The sequence below is a fragment of the Vipera berus genome (genome assembly GCF_964194415.1).
Source record: "Vipera berus genome assembly, chromosome: Z".
NCBI lineage: Eukaryota > Metazoa > Chordata > Lepidosauria > Squamata > Viperidae > Vipera > Vipera berus.
The window spans coordinates 83,829,882-83,850,128 of NC_138205.1; the positions used below are offsets into that span (position 1 = coordinate 83,829,882).

At 39.7% G+C, this 20,247-nt stretch overlaps 1 protein-coding gene across 1 annotated transcript in view; it reads right to left on the reverse strand.

Moving 5' to 3' along the window:
- The window catches only part of RBMS3 (RNA binding motif single stranded interacting protein 3), a gene marked incomplete at its 3' end in the record, with an annotated part of 509,930 nt that overhangs the window by 315,421 nt on the left and 174,262 nt on the right, over positions 1-20,247 (reverse strand). The window contains exon 3 of the mRNA XM_081344341.1: positions 11,523-11,581. Within this exon, the coding sequence (XP_081200467.1) occupies positions 11,523-11,581 (59 nt within the window). The remainder of the gene's footprint in view (positions 1-11,522; positions 11,582-20,247) is intronic.

The following is a 20,247-nucleotide window of genomic DNA, read 5'->3' on the forward strand; positions in this document are numbered from 1 at the left end:
ACCAAACTTTAAGAAAAATTAATGCAAGGACAGACAAGAAATTATGCCTGTACAAAAAAAGCTGAAGAAACATTGGACCACTTAGTTATTGAAAGAAAAATCTCACAGAATGATTGCAAACAATGGCATGACAAAGTAGCAACAATGGTTCACTGGAAAATCTGCAAGAAATAACATTTGCCTAAAAGCAAGATCTAGTGGATTCACAACATAGGCTAAAGTGCTAAAGTGCTCTGGGACTTTAAAATTCCAATAGACAGACACCTGCACATAACACTCCAGATTTAACAACTGTTGATAAGAAGATTAAAAAGTCTGGAAAATGGAGATGGTAGCAGTTAAAAACAGAAAAATAGAAGATGAAAAACTGAAAAACATAAAAAATACAAAAATCTGCAAACAGAATTAGAATGACCTTGGCAAAAGAAAGCAAAAATATTAACAACAGCAATTGCCATGGGTGCAAACCCAAAACATCTGGAGCACCACTTGAACATTGATATTAATAAAAGTACCATCAATCAAATACAAAAGTCAGGTTATTAGGAACAGCTTTACACTCTGCAACATTATCTTTAGCACCATCAAACGATATCTGGCTATCAAGGTCTTTGAGAAGCTGAATAAAAATGAGTCCAATGTCTCATTACTATGAACAACAAAATGCTACGGCAACTCTTTGATTATCATCATTTGGCAAGAGTAGGCAATTTTGAATTATATTTTCCAAAGCAAAAACAAAGTACTAGTTCAACCATAAAATATTTAGATACGAAGAACGTCGATTCAAGTGGTAAGAAAACATTGAAAGCGATAAACACCAGGAAAGTTAACTCAGGTGGCACAATATTTGTTGTTGACTTAAGAACGACAATTACGGTTGGAATTTCCATTGCTAAGTAATATAACCTAATGAGAAGGAAGGACTCACTGGAGAAGAGCCTAATGCTGGGAAAGATTGAGGGCAATAGAAGAAGGGGACGACAGAGAATGAGGTGGCTGGATGGAGTTACTGAAGCAGTAGGCGTGAGCTTAAATGGACTCCAGAAGATGGTAGAGGACAGGAAGGCCTGGAGGAACATTGTCCATAGGGTTGCGATGGGTCGGACACGACTTCGCAACTAACAACAACAACAACAACAAGTAATATAATCATAGAGAGCCATGTTACAGCCTTTAGCAATGACAATCCTGGCAGTGGTAGCTGCTGTTGAAACTACAGATATATGGGTCATTATGTGAGAAGAAATGCAATTCCATAAAAGGAGCACAGGTATGCTATAGGAAGATGGTGGTGGCCCTGGGGGCCCAGGAAAGGCTGCATTCATGTTTAGTGGGGGTGCTGCAGTGTGACAAAAGGTCAGGAAATCTGAGCAAAGAAAATGCAGGATTTGTATATGCATCTGCGCAATCTCAAGAGATGAGAGCCTGGCCAAATAGGCTGGGGTTCAGAGGCTTCTTTGTGCACTGTGGCTCTAGGGATGCAAGAAGTTCCTGAGCAACAGTGCAATACAATATCCAATCCCATCCAGTCTGTAAAGTGGGGAAAAGGAGTTTTTTGTCAGCCTAGGAAGCTGCAGCCACTCTAACCCAGTCCCAGCTAAACTGTGGTCACTACCTTAGGCCTGTCATCCTGTGTTTCATTGTCCCAGCTGACCTTTGCAATCTTCTTGGATCTATCGCTGATGAGATGTGTCTGCACTGGATCTTCATGAGGCAGCTGCTGGATACTTTTTCCATTTTTCCCAGGTCTCACAAGGAAAATGCCAGGCATGACTTTAAGAAGAAAGCCTCATGTGGCCAGCAGCTGCCTCAAAAGAGCCAGGATGGGCATGCTTAGCAATAGGAGAAAGAAAAGAGCAAAGGTCATCTAAGGCATCAATGGCTGCAGAGTGCAAAGAACCAAAAGTACATAAATAAGGAGAGAGATAGGCAGAGGAGGAAAGTTGAAGTACTTCTGTAATCATAAGTACTGCATATGCACATTGCCAAGCACCCAAATTTTGATCGTGTGATTGCAGATGTACTGCAACAGCTGAAACCTGGGGGAATGGCTGTAAGTCCATTCAGTGCGATAATGATGCCATTATTTCAAATTTCTTGATATTTTTTTTCCTTGAAAAAGTTGCCTTTCGGAAAAGCGCCTTTGGGGAAACCATGAACTGGATGACTGAGAATCTCCATAATCATTACTTTGAATGGTTGCTGAACAAGCTACCTTAAGTGGATTGCACCTATGGCCATAGACTTAGATACCTGTTGTTGTGTACTGGGTTCTTTGCTTGAGTGAAGAGACAAGGCAAGTGAGTTCAGTCAGAAACAATCTTTTATTGCTTGCAGGAACCGAACTGGGGAACAGGGCTGCGAATGCAGCTATTTATACATTGGCCTCTAGGTGGCAGCCAATAGGTTTAAAGCAACCTCTTGCCACCCTAGAAGCAGCCAATGGCTGCACTGGAGATGGGTTGTCTGAGGAGCTGGGAGCTGTCAGCCAGTTTCCCTGCTTAAGCAACCTTCTAGTAATCAAACCCACGCGATACACTTAGTAAAACAAAGCCCAATACATTACCCCCCGTCGGTAGGGCTCGCAACTTGGGTGTCCTCCTGGATTCGCGGCTCAGTTTTGAAGATCATATAGGAGCCGTGACCAGGGGGGCTTTTGCCCAGGTTCGCCTGGTGCGCCAGTTGCGGCCCTATCTGGACCGAGATGCCTTGCGCACAGTCACTCATGCGCTCGTGACCTCCCGGTTAGACTACTGTAACGATATATAACCTATATATAAAACATAAAAAGAAAACATGGAAAAAGAAAGAAGAAAGAAATCAGGAGAACCCCTGGCACATGTTGAAGGTGGAGTTCTTCCTCTTGATAAATCCTACCTTGCCTTTTTCCAAAAATTGTTTGTGCAACATGTAGTTGTCAAGTGCATTCAATCCTCAGAAGCTGGCTTCAGAATGGGATAGCTCTCCATGGTCAACTCACTACAAGACAACTCACCAGAGGACAATTCAATAATTCAATTTAATTATTTAAAATAATTAAAAATATGTTAGTTTTTATCATTCACATTTCATTCTGCCCCTCCTTTGACACCCTTTCTTTATTGATTCTATTCCACCATTTCTTCGATATTAGTGTAACTCCTGTCCTTCAGTGAGTTGGCCATGGTGAGTTGGCTACAGCAAGTTATCCTAGACCCACTGGCTTTGTGGAGTCGCCCAAACTGTTAAATTGTTTCCTAACCTCACAATCTAAGATTATTTGTACTACCTCATGCTTTAATGTTCCCCTGACCCAAGTGATGCCTTTCTCTTTCCATGTGAATTATTCCATTTAGCTTGCACAAATATTGCTATTCACAAACTGGTGGTTTGAATGTGAAGAAATGGGTACTATGTAAAATCTTTAATTTCCCACATCAAATTATTTTTGGCTTCTAAAGAGAAATGCAGGGCAGTTGGAGTTCCCGATTAAGCCAGGAAATAAAACTGGCATGCATGCCATTATAAAGCGCTTGAAAAGCCAGGCACAGATGGCAGTAAATCATCCTCTAAGAAATGGGCTCATATATCTGGCAGATGAACAATCCTGTATTCCATTGCTATGAGGTATGGAAACCGTATAGTGAAATCTCCACTACACATTCTCTCTGCTCTAAACACTTCATTATATTAAAAGCCTGTAGGAAGAATGAATACACATCCAAGCACATACACATCATAATAAAACTCTGGACTGGAATATGCTATACAGTACTTTTAAGACATGATTTTAGTAGAAGGGAAAATCAACTATAAATTAAAATGCCTCACCAACTTAGATGTTACATCCCATTCAGCATTTTTTCAAGTTTCAAAATCTGAATAGACCTTATATCTGTTTTTAATTTTTGCTTTCCACAAATGTAATTGGATATATTGCTTTTTTCTACCATGACAGCTCTTGTTTTGCTAATGTAGTTTTATTATAGAATGCTTGATTGCTGCAATTATGTGTCAATTAGTATGCACGCCACCCCAGAAAGAGAATCTCATCTGAGAAATTTCATCAAGAGGCATCCCCTAATGGACTCCCTTACAACAAATAAAAATCTTTCATGATATATTCAGAATTGTTTCTGAAATAAAGATGTATATTTTAAAATAGTTATATCCTCCTGCACAGGACTTATGACTGACATCATTGTTATTTTAGATCCCAAAAGGTTATGTCTCTATCAAACTAACACTGATGAAGTTACATATTTGATAATGAAACATTTGACAAAAAACCACCAAGCTCAGAGAGCAGCAAGGATTCCACCACAGTAATATTTGTGTTACACACGTAAACGTTATCCCTGCCACAGCCTCATTATATAATAGAAATCTATTTTTATTTATGTTAAGGATTGAAATTTAAGTTTATACTGGCAAAAGTGAACTTTAGAGAACAGTTGCACTGCTTAGTTAAGTATGTATTCTCAGTACACAACTCATGTATTTTGTATCTTTCCCACAAACATTTCTCCAAGAGAAACAAATTTCAAGGCAATGTTCCAAGGCAGGAAGTTTGGAAATTCACTGTCATTTTTTAGGATTATTTCCAGAGATATACTCAGGTGAAGAAATTAATATTTTCATATTCTTGGAAAGGTAGCAGGCTTGTTGTTGTTGTTGTTGTTATTATTTTGTTGCACAGTCAGCAGGATATTCAGACTGTATCTGGCATTTTGGCTACATATTAAGTCCTCACCAAGGACCTGGGATAGGCAGATATGGATGTATGATGGTATTACAGATATCGTCACAGGATGGAAGCAGTTCCTAGTAAGGCCGCCTTTTGCAATTGACTAATGGCGAATTTGTCAATGCCAATAGTGTTCAAGTGGTTGCTCCAGTTATTTTGGGATTGCATCCAAGGCACCCATTACTATTGGTACTATCTTTGCTTGATTTTGCCATAATCGTTCTACTTTCTCTTCCCTTCTATTGTCTACATGTCCACTATCCAGACTTTTTTGTTTTTCTTATTGACAAGTATTAAGTCTGGGATATTATGTGGCAAGTATCTGTCTCTTTGAATTCTAAAGCTTCTCCGTTTTCTATTACTTTCTCTACTTTTATGGTCCCATCAGTTCTTGCTTGTAGGCGAATGATATTTCTTGTACCATTGTCGCTATTGTGTCATGCTTTTACTTGTAATCGGTCTGTGTGATCTTCTTGCAGCAGCTAGCCAAGTGGTCCACTGTTTCTTCAGATTCTTTGTACAGGTGGCATTTGCTATTTGTTTCTGTCTTCTAAATTCTCGCTGTGTATGCATTTGTTCTCTTTCCTTGTTATTTTTTTAATATACTAACCATGTAATGCTTTGTCTTCCCATGCTTCCATTCTGTTCTTCATTTGGTATTTCTTGTAGGCCAGTTTACTTTCTCCAGTAGTAAGTAAGCCTTTCTGGTATAACAGCTTCAGTGCATCTTCTTCACTATCCTGGTAGTCTTCCAGTGTTAAGTGCATGGTCTATTGTTACTTCTGCTTCTTCGAACAATATGCATAATGAATCATTTGATGATTTTTACACCTTTAAATCTTAAAAAAAAACTTTTTTAAAACTAATGCCTTGATTGCTTATTTCAAATTGCATGTAATTGAGCATCCAAAATCAAGCAGTTTCTTTTTTAATGTAGCAGTTGTAGGCCATTACTGCCTTTCTCCTGATCTTTTTTAGAAATTGCCCATATAATGCTTCTCTTTCCCAGCATTTTGTTCCTGTTTTTATTACATCATTTGAACATTCACTTTTTGTCTCCTTTACATTTAGGTAAAGGTAAAGGTTCCCCCGCACATGCGTGCTAGTCGTTTCCAACTCTAGGGGCCAGTGCTCATCTCCGTTTCAAAGCCGAAGAGCCAGTGCTTGTCCGAGGACGTCTCCGTGGTCATGTGGCCGGCATGACTAGACGCCAAAGGCGCACGGAACGCTGTTACCTTCCCACTGTAGTGGTCCCTATTTTTCTACTTGCATTTTTATGTGCTTTCGAACTGCTAGGTTGGCAGAAGCTGGGACGAGTTACAGGCGCTCACTCTGTTACACGGCACTCGGGATTCGACCCGCCAAACTGCCGACCATCTGATTGACAAGCTCAGCATCCTAACCCACTGAGCCACCGCATCCCTTTACATTTAGTAAATTTCAATTCTTAACTTGCATTAATGCTTGTACACTTTTTTGTTTGATGGTTTGTTTGACTTGGAACTAAACATCTACTCACATTTCTATGCCACCGGTATAATTTTGTGGATATTACTATGGGAATGTAATGTATAATAAATGTTTTTTGTTTTTCAGTCCAAACTGTCCATTTCACCTTGTCCGGTTAATAATTTCAGTGGTGTATGACAGGATGAGCCCAAGTACTGATGGCTTTGATGTTTCCACAGTTCAATTTTGTGATTAGCAATTTTCTATGATTTAGAAAACATTTTCAGGCCATCCTAAATTATTAGCTTGGAATCTATCTAAAAATGGTATACTTAACCTTTGTAACAGCATAAGATTTCAAATTAAGATCTGTATCTTACATAGAAAATACAAGCTTTCTAGAAATTTTGAAAAGACAACAAAGAAACATGTCTCTTATAATAAAGTAATATTTCCAACCAGTCCAATTTTGTTTATTCTTTATTTTTAAATAGAAATATTCAATAATATTCTTTATTTGTTATACGTACATTTTTTTAAAAAATGCTGTTACTTGAAGTCAGTCTGTGTGATCTTCTTGAAGTAGCTAGCCAAGTGGTCCAGTATTTCTTCAGATTCTTTGCATAGGTGGCATTTGCTGTCTTCTCAATTCTGGTTTTGTATGTTTTGTTCTTAAGGCTTGGTCTTGAGCAGCCAGAATTAGCCCCTCTGTATCTTTCTTCACATTTCTTGCTCTCAGCAATTCCCAGCTTTTGTTATTACCTTTATTCTAATCTTGCTTGACAACCGATAAAATACAAATATTTCAATCTTGTTCTTACCAGCTGCTATTGATATTTATTTATTTATTATTTATTTGATTTGTATACCGCCCTTCTCCCTAAGGACTCAGGGCGGTGAATAGTGACATAAATAACAGAATGCACAAATAGTTATCTTAAAACAATAATTAAAACAGAACCCGTCAGACCAGAGGAACAAAAACAACTGAGAAACTGGAGGAAAGTAATCAGAATTACATTCTTTTGAATTGTAGAAGCAGACTTTTCAAATTCCCAAGACAGTTTTTAATTAAAACTATTTTAAAAAATATGGTTACTAAATAGCACAGATGTATGAAGCATTCTCATGAATACATGCTCCTACTCATTGTTTTATTTGCCATGTAGGATTGCAGGTGTAAATAAACTTTTTTAAAAAAAATGCCTAAGCCTGGCTAAGATTAGCAACAGTAATACAAAAATATATAGAAAAAAGCATAAATTGCAATACACCAAAAGAGTGAATAAAGAACACAGTTTTCAAGGGCTGCTTTAAACTTAAGCTACCTAGTGGATAGATCTCAACACAGAATATGTGAAACCTAAGGAATGATTTTTCCCAGACCTAAATGTATCTACCAAAATCTTTCTGATGAAACCCTGTAGGGTCAAACAGACTCCTATAAAAGTAGGTCATCTTTTAGATCAGAGGACTCCAACCTTTCTGGGCTTGCAGACTGGAGGGAAGGAAAGCAGCTTCAAAATTGGTGTGTGCACATGTGCACGCACAGGGCCACACACACTGGCACAGCACTAGCGGCCCCATTCACACATGCAGGATACGCTGGCATCATGCGCATGCACGAATGGTCACGCACCCCTCACAGCAGCTAACATCCTGTTCATGCATGCACAAATGGGCATCAAGCTCCCTTCGTCCAGTGCGCTCCCACAGGGAGGGTCTTCTCAGGGTGCCGCCGGTAAAAGATTGCCGGCGGGTAACACCCAGGGGGAGGGCCTTCTCAGTGGGTGCGCCTGCCCTCTGGAACCAGCTGCCCGTGGAGCTGAGGACTGCCCCCGACCTCCGTTCATTCCGCCGGGACCTGAAGACCTGGCTCTTCGAGCTCTCTGGCCCAGGCTGAGAATTTTAATTTTAATTTTAATTTTAATTGGGGGCTTTTACCTTTTCAGGGACTGTTGTAATTTTTTTAATCGTTTTTAACTTTTGTATTTCTTGTTTTAATTACCCTGTAAACCGCCCTGAGTCCTTCGGGAAAGGGCGGTATACAAATCTAAATAAATAAATAAATAAATAAATAAATAAATAAATAAATAAATAAATCTCACTCAGGCAATCGGCTGGCTCTTGGCATGTGCAAATGGGTCACAGACACCTGCCTCTGTGCTAGCGTCCCCGTTCGCACCAGCGCACATACGCAAACAGGGCCACAGATGCTAGTACGAATGGGGAGAATGTGCGCCCACATGCGCATGCACTGGCCAGCCACTTCCACGGCCTATTGGCCAAAAGCCCATGGTCCGGTACCGGGCCATGGCCCATAGGTTGGGGACCCCTGTTTTAGATACTGTTTTACTTACAATAGAGTGCAAATTGAATATTACTTGAGTGAGATTGCAATAATCTTGATAAAACTGTCATTTAGGTCTTAGGTAACTAGGAAATAGTATATTTGCATATGTGCTCCAACTATTTGCTCTTTGGTGTACAAATCATCAGATAACATTATGCCAACTAAAGGCATAAAAGCAAACACATCCTCACTAGAGAATTATATCATGATCATCATGATTACAGAAGTAATTTAGTAGGATTTCCAATGGGAAAAGAATTAAAGTAGGCTGCATAATGAGATTAAATGTGAAGACAAGCCAGAAACGACAATGCTATCAAATCTTGATTTCTTAAAAAATTGTCTTTGCATATTAACTTTATAAACAATAACAGTTCAACGTGAAGACCTTTAAGCAACTGAAAATATAGATTTGTTGGGCAGATATACAGTTTATTCTGCACAGTATCGTAGAGACAGATTACATATTCAAATGGGGGGTCTGACATCATTAATTCTAAAATGTAAAGAAAAAGGTCTTTGTAAATTTAATTGGTTACATCTTTCACTCAATACTTCCTCCGTATTTGTCTACCCTTCAATGATCTATCCATCTAAATGGCATACAATTAAACATATTGGAAAGAGAATGGAGCTGTAGAGGAAAGATGGGGCAGAGTTCAGCATCCCATCATCTAAATATTCTCTCAAAATTTTCACTTAGTCTACACATTTAAGGGCATATTTTGTAGTGATTTAAAAAAAGATCTTTTAAAATGATATTTCAGCAATAATTTACTTGTCATTAGACCTAAGTTAGCCTTTTCTTGTTGACTTCGTTAATAACAGTTCCACAATAAGATTAAGCCTGATTTAGATCACAAAGAGAGTACGTTTAGATCCATTTTAAATTGAGGCCACTGTGCTTCCTATAAGATCTTGGGAATACCATAATCCAGCTGGAAACTTTCTCCTATAATGCTGTAGGTCGAAAAAATAGTCATACATTAATACAGGTACTCCTTAGCTTACACCACAATTTGGATCGGAATTTTGGTCACTAAGCAACACATTCATTAAGTAAGTAATCGTCACATGACCAAGCCCAATTTTTCAATCATTTTACTATGGTTCTTAAGTAAATCATCAGAGTTAATAAGTGAATCATGTGGTCAGTTAGTGAAACACATGGATGTTAAGCAAATCTAGCTTTCCCAATTGACTGCACTTGTCAGAAGCTGGCTACAGTCATGATCACATTATTGTAAACATTGCAATGGTTCTAAATGTGAGCCAGTTGCCAACTACCTAAATTGTGATCACATGGCCACAAAGGTGGTGTGCAATCATAACTTCAAGGATGGAACATAAATCACTTTTCCCAAGTGTAACTTTGAACCATCAATAAACAGTTGTAAGTGTAGGATTATCTATATGGCACTCTAGGTTTCTATCTTAAAACTATAAAGGTAAAGGTAAAGGTTCCCCCGCACATGCGTGCTAGTCGTTTCCGACTCTAGGGGCCGGTGCTCATCTCCGTTTCAAAGCCGAAGAGCCAGCGCTTGTCCGAGGACATGTCCGTGGTCATGTGGCCAGCATGACTAGACGCCAAAGGCGCACGAAACGCTGTTACCTTCCCACCGTAGTGGTCCCTATTTTTCTACTTGCATTTTTATGTGCATTCGAACTGCTAGGTTGGCAGAAGCTGGGACGAGTAACAGGTGCTCACTCTGTTACGCGGCACTCGGGATTCGACCCGCCAAACTGCCGACCTTCTGATCGACAAGCTCAGCGTCCTAACCCACTTAGCCACCGCGTCCCTTATCTTAAAACTATAGCCCTTATCAACTAACGTTTTCTTAATCACAGTTTGATAAAAAGAACAAGTATTGTAACATAGCAACAAAAGGGCAGCATACATATTTTATTCAGCAAAGATGTGATGGAAGAGCAGAATATGAATATTTTTGTCAGATCCTATCATCCTACTTAAAATATGAGTTCTGCCACAAAATAAGTGTATTATTGTTGCCTATTTTCTATCTAAAATACAATTGATGCATTTTTTTCTCAATTGTTGCCCTCAAAATAAGCTGGAGTGGAATTATCATCTTCCTTTAAAACATACATTTCACAATCTATTTAGAAGAATTTTCTCAACTTGGTATCTTCCAGATGCTTAATAACAATTCCAAAATCTCTAGCCAACATGGCAAATGGCCAAGCTATTTAAAGATGGTGAAGTAGACTGAAGGTGATCAAGAAGACATCAGGTAAGCAAAGTCTGGTATAGAAAGATTAATATTGGACATCAGCTGCACACACAGACACACACTCTCACACACAAATACAGTCACACACAAATACCCAGCAGAGATCACCTCTTAGAAAACTATTGCAAATCTGATTAAACTACTGAGATCTTTTATATATGGGTACTTTTAAAAGTTTGTAGGAAGTTAAATAAGCACAAATGAGGTCCTACTATTGCAACATTATTCTGAAGACAAAAAAAAATGAAAATCTTTGTTTTATAATAAATGCAGAGTAAAAAACATAACAGCATATTTTCACAGCATCATGTCACAATTCTGGAGCTCCCAGAGCCCCAAATTTAAAATTTTCTTCTCTAAAAACAGAAGCAAAAGACATCTACATATAAAACATGGAACAAGGCTTTTCTCTCAAAGAGTTTTATATTTATATGTAGGAAATAAATTTGTATTACCAATCATATCATTCAGATCAGATGACACTGTAGTTAGAAGGTAATTTACTTGGCTGCCAAAGCAATTTGATAGTTGTTCTGATTTGTGATTTTCATTTTGTTTGTTAATGAAAAATAATAATGAGCAATGTTACTGGAAGTACAACTCCAAGAACTGGCATTATTAAACATGCTTTCAATATACTGTATATTATGTTGATTGCACTGTCAGAGCCTGAACTTTGGCTACACAAACCAGTCAATCAAACTGATGTGGAATTTTCAAGTAGGAGTTTTTCACTCACCTTTGCACTGATTTGTGTTTTTGTCCAGGATTGCTTTTGTAGATACAATTTTTCCATACCTAAAAAAATAAAAAGGGAAAAAGAATACTTTAGATATAAAGACACAGAAATATATTTGTTTATTTTATTGTTATTTCAGTCTCATTCAGGCACCAAACATGATTTAAGACACAAAAGTAGATTTCACCACTGGCAAAAAGTGTGGCAAAAAGTGTTGCTCAGAATGCAACCTTTATGGTAATGCCAGCTTAAGGCTACCATTTTTGGGTGACAAATTTTGTCAATTAGTTGTTTTGAACATCAACAAAGAAATCAAACAGGATCAAAGCTTTAGTAATTTGAAGTGGTATTTTCAGCTTATGTTGATTATAGAAAGATTAATCTTATTTATTTATTTACTTCTCATCTCATAATGAGTGTAAAATGACCAAATAAATAACAATAGATATAAAAAACAAGCATTTAAAAATATAAAAAGTCCATTATATATTAATTAAAAATAAAATATATGCAAACTCCAAGCACTAGGTGACTATATCCACTTCAGTAGTGGAGCTATTTAGGCAGCTCTAATTCCCTGGGATTTGGGGGATTTCTGGAACATCAAAAAGGATGAAGGTAACCTAATGTTGGTCTGTGGAGCAGAGAATATTGCATAAAGAAGGCATGCTGCCTGGGACCCACAAAACATGGGTCCCTGCAGATGGCGCAAGCTGATATAATCGGGAAGATATGGTCCTACTTGGTCCCATGCCATTAAGAATTTTAAAGGTTAAAATCAGCACCTTGAATTGGACCCAGAAGCAAACTGGCAATCAATGCAGCTCACAGATCAGAGCTGTAACATGTGCTATCCTAAGAGCACACATAATTGCCCATGACAGTGCAGCTGAAGCATCCAAATACTCTTCAGGTCGCATGTAGAGTACATTATGTCCACTCTGAAGATGTCTAAACATGAATGATTGTGAGCAGAGTTCCCAATTCAGAAACAGGCATAACTGACATAAAACCCAAAATTGTGCAAGCTGATTTGTCTGTGGGGTCCTTGGTGCTCTTTGAGCTTGGTTGTTTTTTTTATGGATGTTTCATTACCAAACTAGTTCAGTGCTAGAGGCAATTGGGGTTTACTCTATTTGGATTAGTGGCTTGTCCTGTCAGTGTTGGTAGGATAGTCTTGGTGATTCCTTGATTAGGCTGTTGTTTACTGTTAGCCTGTTTGTCTAAGTTGGTAGTTTCTTGATTGGGGTTTGTTTGCTTCTTGATTGATCAACCCTAAACTACATACGGTATATTCTTTTCTACCAGTAGCTTGTTTTTTTTATATCAAAGAACTATGCTACCAAGACTCTTAAAGCTGACCCTGAAGAAAAGGGGCATAAAGAAACCGTCTGGCAAACAGCCAGAAAAAAATGGATGCATTTTTGTAAGTATTTAATATAAGAGAAAAAGAAGCAGTGTGTTTTGCTGTCAGTTCCTTTCAGCTCCAAAAAGTTAGGAACCATAAGTAGTTTCTCCAGAAATGCTACTTAGGTCGGGCAATTATACCTGGGGAATACTGTCTTGAGCAGGGGTCCCCAACCCCCGGTCCATGGACCAGTACTGGTCCATGGCATGCCAGCAACTGGTCCGCAGAAACAAATAAAGCCCCATCTGCGGGATGCAGGGAGCACACAAAACCACGCACCCTCCAGTCCGTGGAAAAACCCCTTTCGCAATAGAGGGCTTTATAAGTGAAAAACAGCACTTTAAACTGCATCCGGAAAGTTATTAGTAAGATACTGCATTCTGGGTCATTTGCACTTTCTAAATACTTTTTAAAGACAGCCCTAAGTATATCAGAATGCTCCAGATAGATAGTGATAAAAGCATGAGCCACAGTAGCAAGATCTTTTTTGTTTAGGTAGAGGTTCCAATTAGCACACCAGCTGAAAGTGGAGATGAATCCCGTATCATGGCCCCCATCAACTGTTCAAACATGAACCATGTATACAAAATGTCCTTAAGTCATAGATCTGATTCTGTGGTAGCATCCCCCATCAAAACAACACTGGATCACAGTGAGAATCCCAATATGGAAACAATAGCTCTGTCTTGTTCTGGCTCTATTTTAGTTAATTTTGTCTCATACAAACCCTCACAACTTCCATCAAAACCTCCATAGAATCTTCAGTGAGATCCAGAGTGGACATTTATACTGGGTATCTTCTGCCTACTAATGATATCAATCTCCAAAACAGTGACTGATCTCTTGAGACAGCTTCATGTAGAGAGAAAGATATATTAAAAATCATAGGCCAACTTCTATTAACTCCTATCAAATGGATCCATCTACTAAAGAAGGGATTTCATTTATTCTGAATTCACACAGATGATCTACCAGGATAACATCCAAGTTCCAATAAAGGTCATGCACAGAGAGGGATCAATTCTATCTCCACGTTTCTCCAGGATAATCCATAGTTGGCCCATCTTCTCCAAGTATCTTAACAAACTGATCTAAAAAGGGAAAGTTTGAGACAAGGAGTTTATCTAGCACTTGTGGATGGAAGAAAAGCTTTTTAAGAATAGGGTACACCTCAGTCTCAATCAAAACTGCTGGCAACACTTTCCCTATAATAAGGCATCAACCATGTCATTTATTTACATATGTGATATATATCAAATATATAGAGAGATAAATATCCTGTCTTTAAAGAAGGCTTCAAGATAACAGTCATAACATTGTTTCTTCTATTTTTCTACACATCAACTACTCTGTGAAAGAGAACAACTTCCGCAAAGTCACCCAATGTACAATTACCTCATATAGCAAATCACCATACAACACAAAGCAGGGGTCAGAATGGTTCAATGAACCCCATTTCAGTTAAATTAAAATCTATTTATAACATTACTTAAATCAGTACTAAAGAGATTTTTAAATGAACATATCTTGTGGTAAAGAAGTAGGTTTTAAACAGAGATTGAAATGCTATGAGAGAAGAAGCAAGATTCAATTTAGAGTACATTTATGCAATAAATGAGCCATACAGAAATAAAGATGTGAAATGCATACACTGCTTCTCAAAATATTCTTCCTGTAAATGAGAGTGAAGTTTAGATTATTCAGCAGATTTCTTTTCAGTATTACAAAAGGCATTTGTTAACTCGAGGTAGTGCCTCCTCTTGAAACTGCTAAACAATCCAAATTTCTTATTTTGAAGTTCCAAAAGGAGGAACATCTCAGTTGCCAAAATGGATTCGTCTAGTTAGCTGAGCAGCTAAGTTGGATCTGAGTTCTCTAACAGACCAATCACCTTCCTTAGATTCTATAGGGGCAAGATGCTCCAGGCTTATTAGTCCTCTAACAAGGCAAAGTCTGAAATCAGTTGCCTTCAATTATATAGTTTTTAGACAAATAACAAGACTGTAAAACAATACTAATACTTTGCTTCTGTTATTTTCTAGTTGATATAAATCATCACCCCTGTTGAAATTAGGAATGAGAAAAATGGTTGGGCTTCTGAATTATAAAGCAGAATTGATTTAACTTCTGGTTTATCGTTGCTTGTGAATGAATTTCATTACTTTTAGCATGTTTTAGAATTGTTTCCTTTTATCCCTGCTCCTTCAGATAAAACAACTTCATAAAAAGCATTCTCTTGCAGTGCATTCTTCAAGAGCAGCAAACCAATAATACTGAGCATTCTGTACAGTATAAATAATATAGTAATAGGAAATATAAAGCAAGTATCTGCTTATATTTCAAAGAAAAAAGCAAACCCTAAATCATAAATTTATTTCTCAATAATTCTGATAGTAGTCAAAATAAATTAGAAACACATATTTTGCAATCACAAACTATATCCCAGAAAAAGTGACAAATTCCATCCATACACTTTCATCCATCCATCTAATTATCTGTTTAGTAATCTATCTTTCCATCCATTCTATCCATATCTGTCTTTATCATGTATTCATTGTTGGGATAAGAGTCAAACCAGTTCCTCTCCCTGAAGCCTACTGTCAACGCTGCTAAGATCTAATGTTCTTGCTTTGACAATATATGGAGAAGCAGCCTTTTTGTTTAACTTGTGTGTTACTCTTAGAGTTAGAATTATATGATACTGGGATGGGGGAGGTAGAATGTGTATGGGAATTAGTTAGACATAACAATATCATAGTAGTGCATGATTCAAGGCTGTTTGAAATAAGAAATGATAAAAAATGGTGGGTTGGAGAACTGGAGGGAAACTGCATTTCAACTAATTAGAGAATGTGATTTATGACTGTAAATTAGAGAAGAGAATTGTGCTTTGATACTATGTGTTCAGGGAAGGGGAATTCAGATTTTGGTTTCAACCATGTACGTGCTGATGCCATGCTACTCGAATAAAGATTCGTTAAGGTAAACAATGCCTTGAAGTTCTTTGAAGAGTTTCATCTGTCGGAACCATAACATTAAGCCAAAATCTCCAACTTTCCTAACTATCTAGGGGTCCTGAGCCCCAGTCACTGTCCTTAGCATTGAGGAATAAGCTGGCAAAGATTCAGGGAAGATTTCGTCATGGAGAAAGAGAAATTGCCTGAATCTAGCATCCTGGCAGCAGCTACTATCCCAGGGAGAGGAGCGACAGCCAGCACACGGGTGGAGAAAGAGCTTTTGCAGGCCTCCCAGGTGGGGACAAAACCCAAGCTGTTGGGACAGCTGATCTGGTTATCAGATTGGGCCCAGCCCAGCAGAGACTCCAGATGCCTCAAGATGGCCTTGCCACCCTCAAGGGCTTCAAAGGCAAAAGAGGTTAAGCTACCACAAAGGGATTCCTGCATATCACATTCCCCAGACCGGTGGAGAGCTACCAGATCATCTGCCACTGAGGATTCGGGTGAGTGGAAATACCTGTCTACAGCTCATAGTCAGTCAGTGGAAAGATTTGAAGAGCTAGACATGAGAAGTGGAAATCAACTCCTGCTGAGAGAAGCCTCCAGCCCCTCCTTTGCAGATCAGACAGCCTTCCAGCCCCTGAAGTCCCCTTCCAGGGCCTCCAGCCCCACAAAGAGAGACAGCTTCAGTCTCCGGAACAGCCAATCCCCAGACCGGTGTTCATATCGATCACCCAGTCTAGGCCCCCTGCAGCAATGGGGAGTATGGCAGCCCCCACAGGTGGAAGATCAGCAATCCCTGAGCTTGTAGCAGCTAATAGATGCCTTGCAACAGCTTGGGGTGGTGCGGAAGCCAGGAGATCAGCAACTGGTGGGAGGACAACCATGGCAAGGAGGTTGGTCATTGTAGGTTGGTCACTGTAGGTTCCTACAGCAACTACTGATGGGTCCGCAAATGAAGGAGATCCAGCAACAACCCCTTCTGAGGCAGCAGGGGGCCCTACAATTGAAGATAACAAGCTCCCGGCAGACCAACAGCAGGGGGGATGGCAGCAACCCCTACCCATCCAACAACCATTGAGGGGCCTACAGCAGCAGAGGGCACCACACCTCCCTGCTGACCAGCAGCAGGGAGGACAACAGCAGCACCACCTGGACAGCAACCCCTGGGAGTGCAGCAACAGCCAGGGTGGGGCCAGCAGCAACTAGGGGTGCAACAGCCACAGTGGGGAGCCTAGCAACCATTGTATAAGCACCCAAGGTGGGATCAGCAGCAACTTGGGAGTGCAACAGCCACAGTGGGGGCCCCAGTAACCAATGACTGCTCCACCTTTCAGAGCAACCTTCGATGGGGACCCAGAGAAACTGATTTTTTTTCTCAACCAAGTGTGCTCTCATTTGAACTGCTGGGCCTATCTCTACCCGGACCCAGCTGCTATGGTCAATGTGTTTATGTCCAGCTTAGAGGGAGAGGCATACAAATGGCTGAATAATTTATATAATGAGCAAGCCCCAAATTGGGGGACCCCACCTTTTCCTCCTAAGACTGAGAAAAAGATTTGAGGACCCATCCATTGCCCTCAAAGCAGAAGAACAAATCCATAAGATAAAACAAGCCAGCAGGCCTGCCCTGGAGTACATACAAGAGTTACGCAAGTTAGCCGGTTGGATAGAGAAGTGGTCTGAGCAGTCCATAATCCATCACTTCAGGGAAGTGTTAGATGCTCACCTCTCTCAGGCCTGCATCTATTGAGCAGTACCTGATCAGCTGCAAGAATGGTACCAGGCAGCAGTAAAACTAGATGTTCAGCTCACCTGCTATAAGAGGCCTCCCCCACCTGTAGCCAAGCCAAAGCCAGAGCAACCCAAACGGCAACCAAACACCTGAAAATTTCCAATTGCTGCAACTGCTAAAAGAGCTAGGCCTCCTGCAGGCCCACCAATCAAGTGCTTCTGAAGAGGACAGCAGGGACATTGAGCAGCTAACTGTCCAGTCCTCTACCCTCAACAGCAGAGCAGACCGGGACCAGCAGCAAGAAAGAAACCTGCCCAGCAGCCTACCAAACAGAAATCCAACTGGATCACACAGGAACCTATTGCCTAGGTCTCATCCCCCACACAGGAGGATGCCGGGACTCAGACTGCTCCGGCCCCCGCTCTTCCCTCTTTGGACAGCGATGACGAAGGAGAGAACGACCCAATAGTGAGTCAACATGTCGCACCTTTCTCACTGCCTGCCAAACTCATAATCCCTAAGTCAGGGGCACAGACAAGATTTTTTAAGGTAAACAATGCCTCCAAGTTCTATGAAGAGTTTCTGTCAGAACCATGACACCTACAGTTCTGAGGTAACCAGTACCCAGAGATAAACAGTGATAGGAAAATTAAGTCCCTTATTTTTACTATTTTTCTGCTCCTTCTGCTAGGGTTATCACAAATAGAGTGAACTACTTATGCCTCAAAATATCTCATAAAGATTGAGGTTGTGGGGAAAATAGGAAGGAAAAGCATTTGTATCCCTCCCTCAGTTCCTGAATAAAAGGTAAGCTATAACTCCAACAAATAATTTATTAGACAGCTTAAAGACATTTTGGCTTTAAAAATTTTTGAAACCAAAATTCTTATATATGAGAATAACCGTCCCCACCCCCAGGCATTTGGGCTCTGAAGTTAGGCAGCTTCACTTGTTAAATGTTTTTGTTTATGGGTTGGATGGTGTTTATGGCTTTGAATGTTTTTGCCAAACTGTCATGGTTGGCTCACTATGCAGCCTATTGGCAACCAGACAACAATAATGGGAGAGGGAAGGGAAGGCATCGGAGTGTGAGGGTGGTTTGGGAGGGAAACTCTGGAATGCAAGTGTGCCATCTGGAAGCCTAAGACAGTTCCACCCCCAACTCTGAGAATGTCCGAGGCAGAGAGATCATTCTCAAAATAACCCAGTTTCAACCAATTGGTGGACAAAGGACAGGGGAGAACCAGGGGGGAAAGGGGAGGGATTTAGCTTAAGCTTTTTGCACATGAAATGTTAGAATTGCATTTTCCACTTCCGTACCCACATGGCTTTTGAAGAAAAAAATTGTCTCAGGAGTTTCTTTTGCTGCCTAGCATATTGGGATGGTTAATGCTGCTTTTAACACATTACCCCATGCAGAATCAATTTTGGAAGATGGATGCCCTTATAAATTGTTTAAATAAATTATCTAGTATGATTTATTTATAATTATGTATGTACTTCCTAAAACTCTATTCTATTCTATTGTCCATGGGCAAGCTATATTAGAAAAGTGGGCCTACTACTGAAAAGACATGCTTCCAGGAAAAGCAAGAAAGTCCAGTTGCCTCTTGAAAAAGTGTCTTTGGGACAACCATAACCTGGATGACTGAGAACCTCCATAGACATTTAACTATGCACTTTGGGATGAACACCCTTTCAATGCTCTGAGAGAATGAACGGATATCCAGAAAACATTGCAGACTATAGGAACCATTTGCACTTCAGTTTGAGATGCAGACAACACAGACTCATCCCCAACAGTCTGCACCTGTCTTCAACAGTGAAGGGACACAGGGCAGAAAACATCCTGCAGCCAAGAAAGCTCCACACACATTTGCACTACTAATGTGACCCTAAGGACACAGATAAACCTCCAAATGACCTCAACGACTCTCTAACAGAATGCAAATGACCAGCTGTCTGCAAGGAATATAAACCCTTCGATTCCCCACCATCCAGTCAGAGCTGAAGAAGCTTCTTGGATGACAAGTGAAACATCTTCAAAGAAAAACAAGAAAGTCCCGTTGTATCCTGAAAAGGCACCTTTGTCAACATGATATGGATGAGAGCCTCCATAGACACATTTCCAAGGTACTGCAGATGGCAGTTCCTGGGAAAGTGTATTGAAAGCAAGTGTTCTCTATTATTCTTATCAGGCAGACAGATATTACTGTCTGCTGGAAAGGCAGTAACAATCCTCTTCAATTCTGCCAAATGTCTGGACTATGAACCATGAAGGTTCTTAATTGTATCTATAAAGCAACTGGTAGCTAGTGCAGCTTTCAAAGTATAGTTTGAAATTAAGTGCATGTAACAACTTACATGTATTAAGGCATGTACATCACTACTAAGGCTGCTACATTCTAAACCTGCCAGAGTTTCTGAATGTTGTTCAATATTAGCATATTATAATATTTCAACAGATGGATGACTAAGGCATGAATGACTATGACTAAGCTCCCCAATGTAGGAAATATTGTAATTGGTATGCAAGGTGGAATTATATGAGAGCTTCTTAGTCACCGATGAGTGCAGAATGACCCTCAAATTACAATCCAGTTCTGAGCAGGAAAGCACAAACCT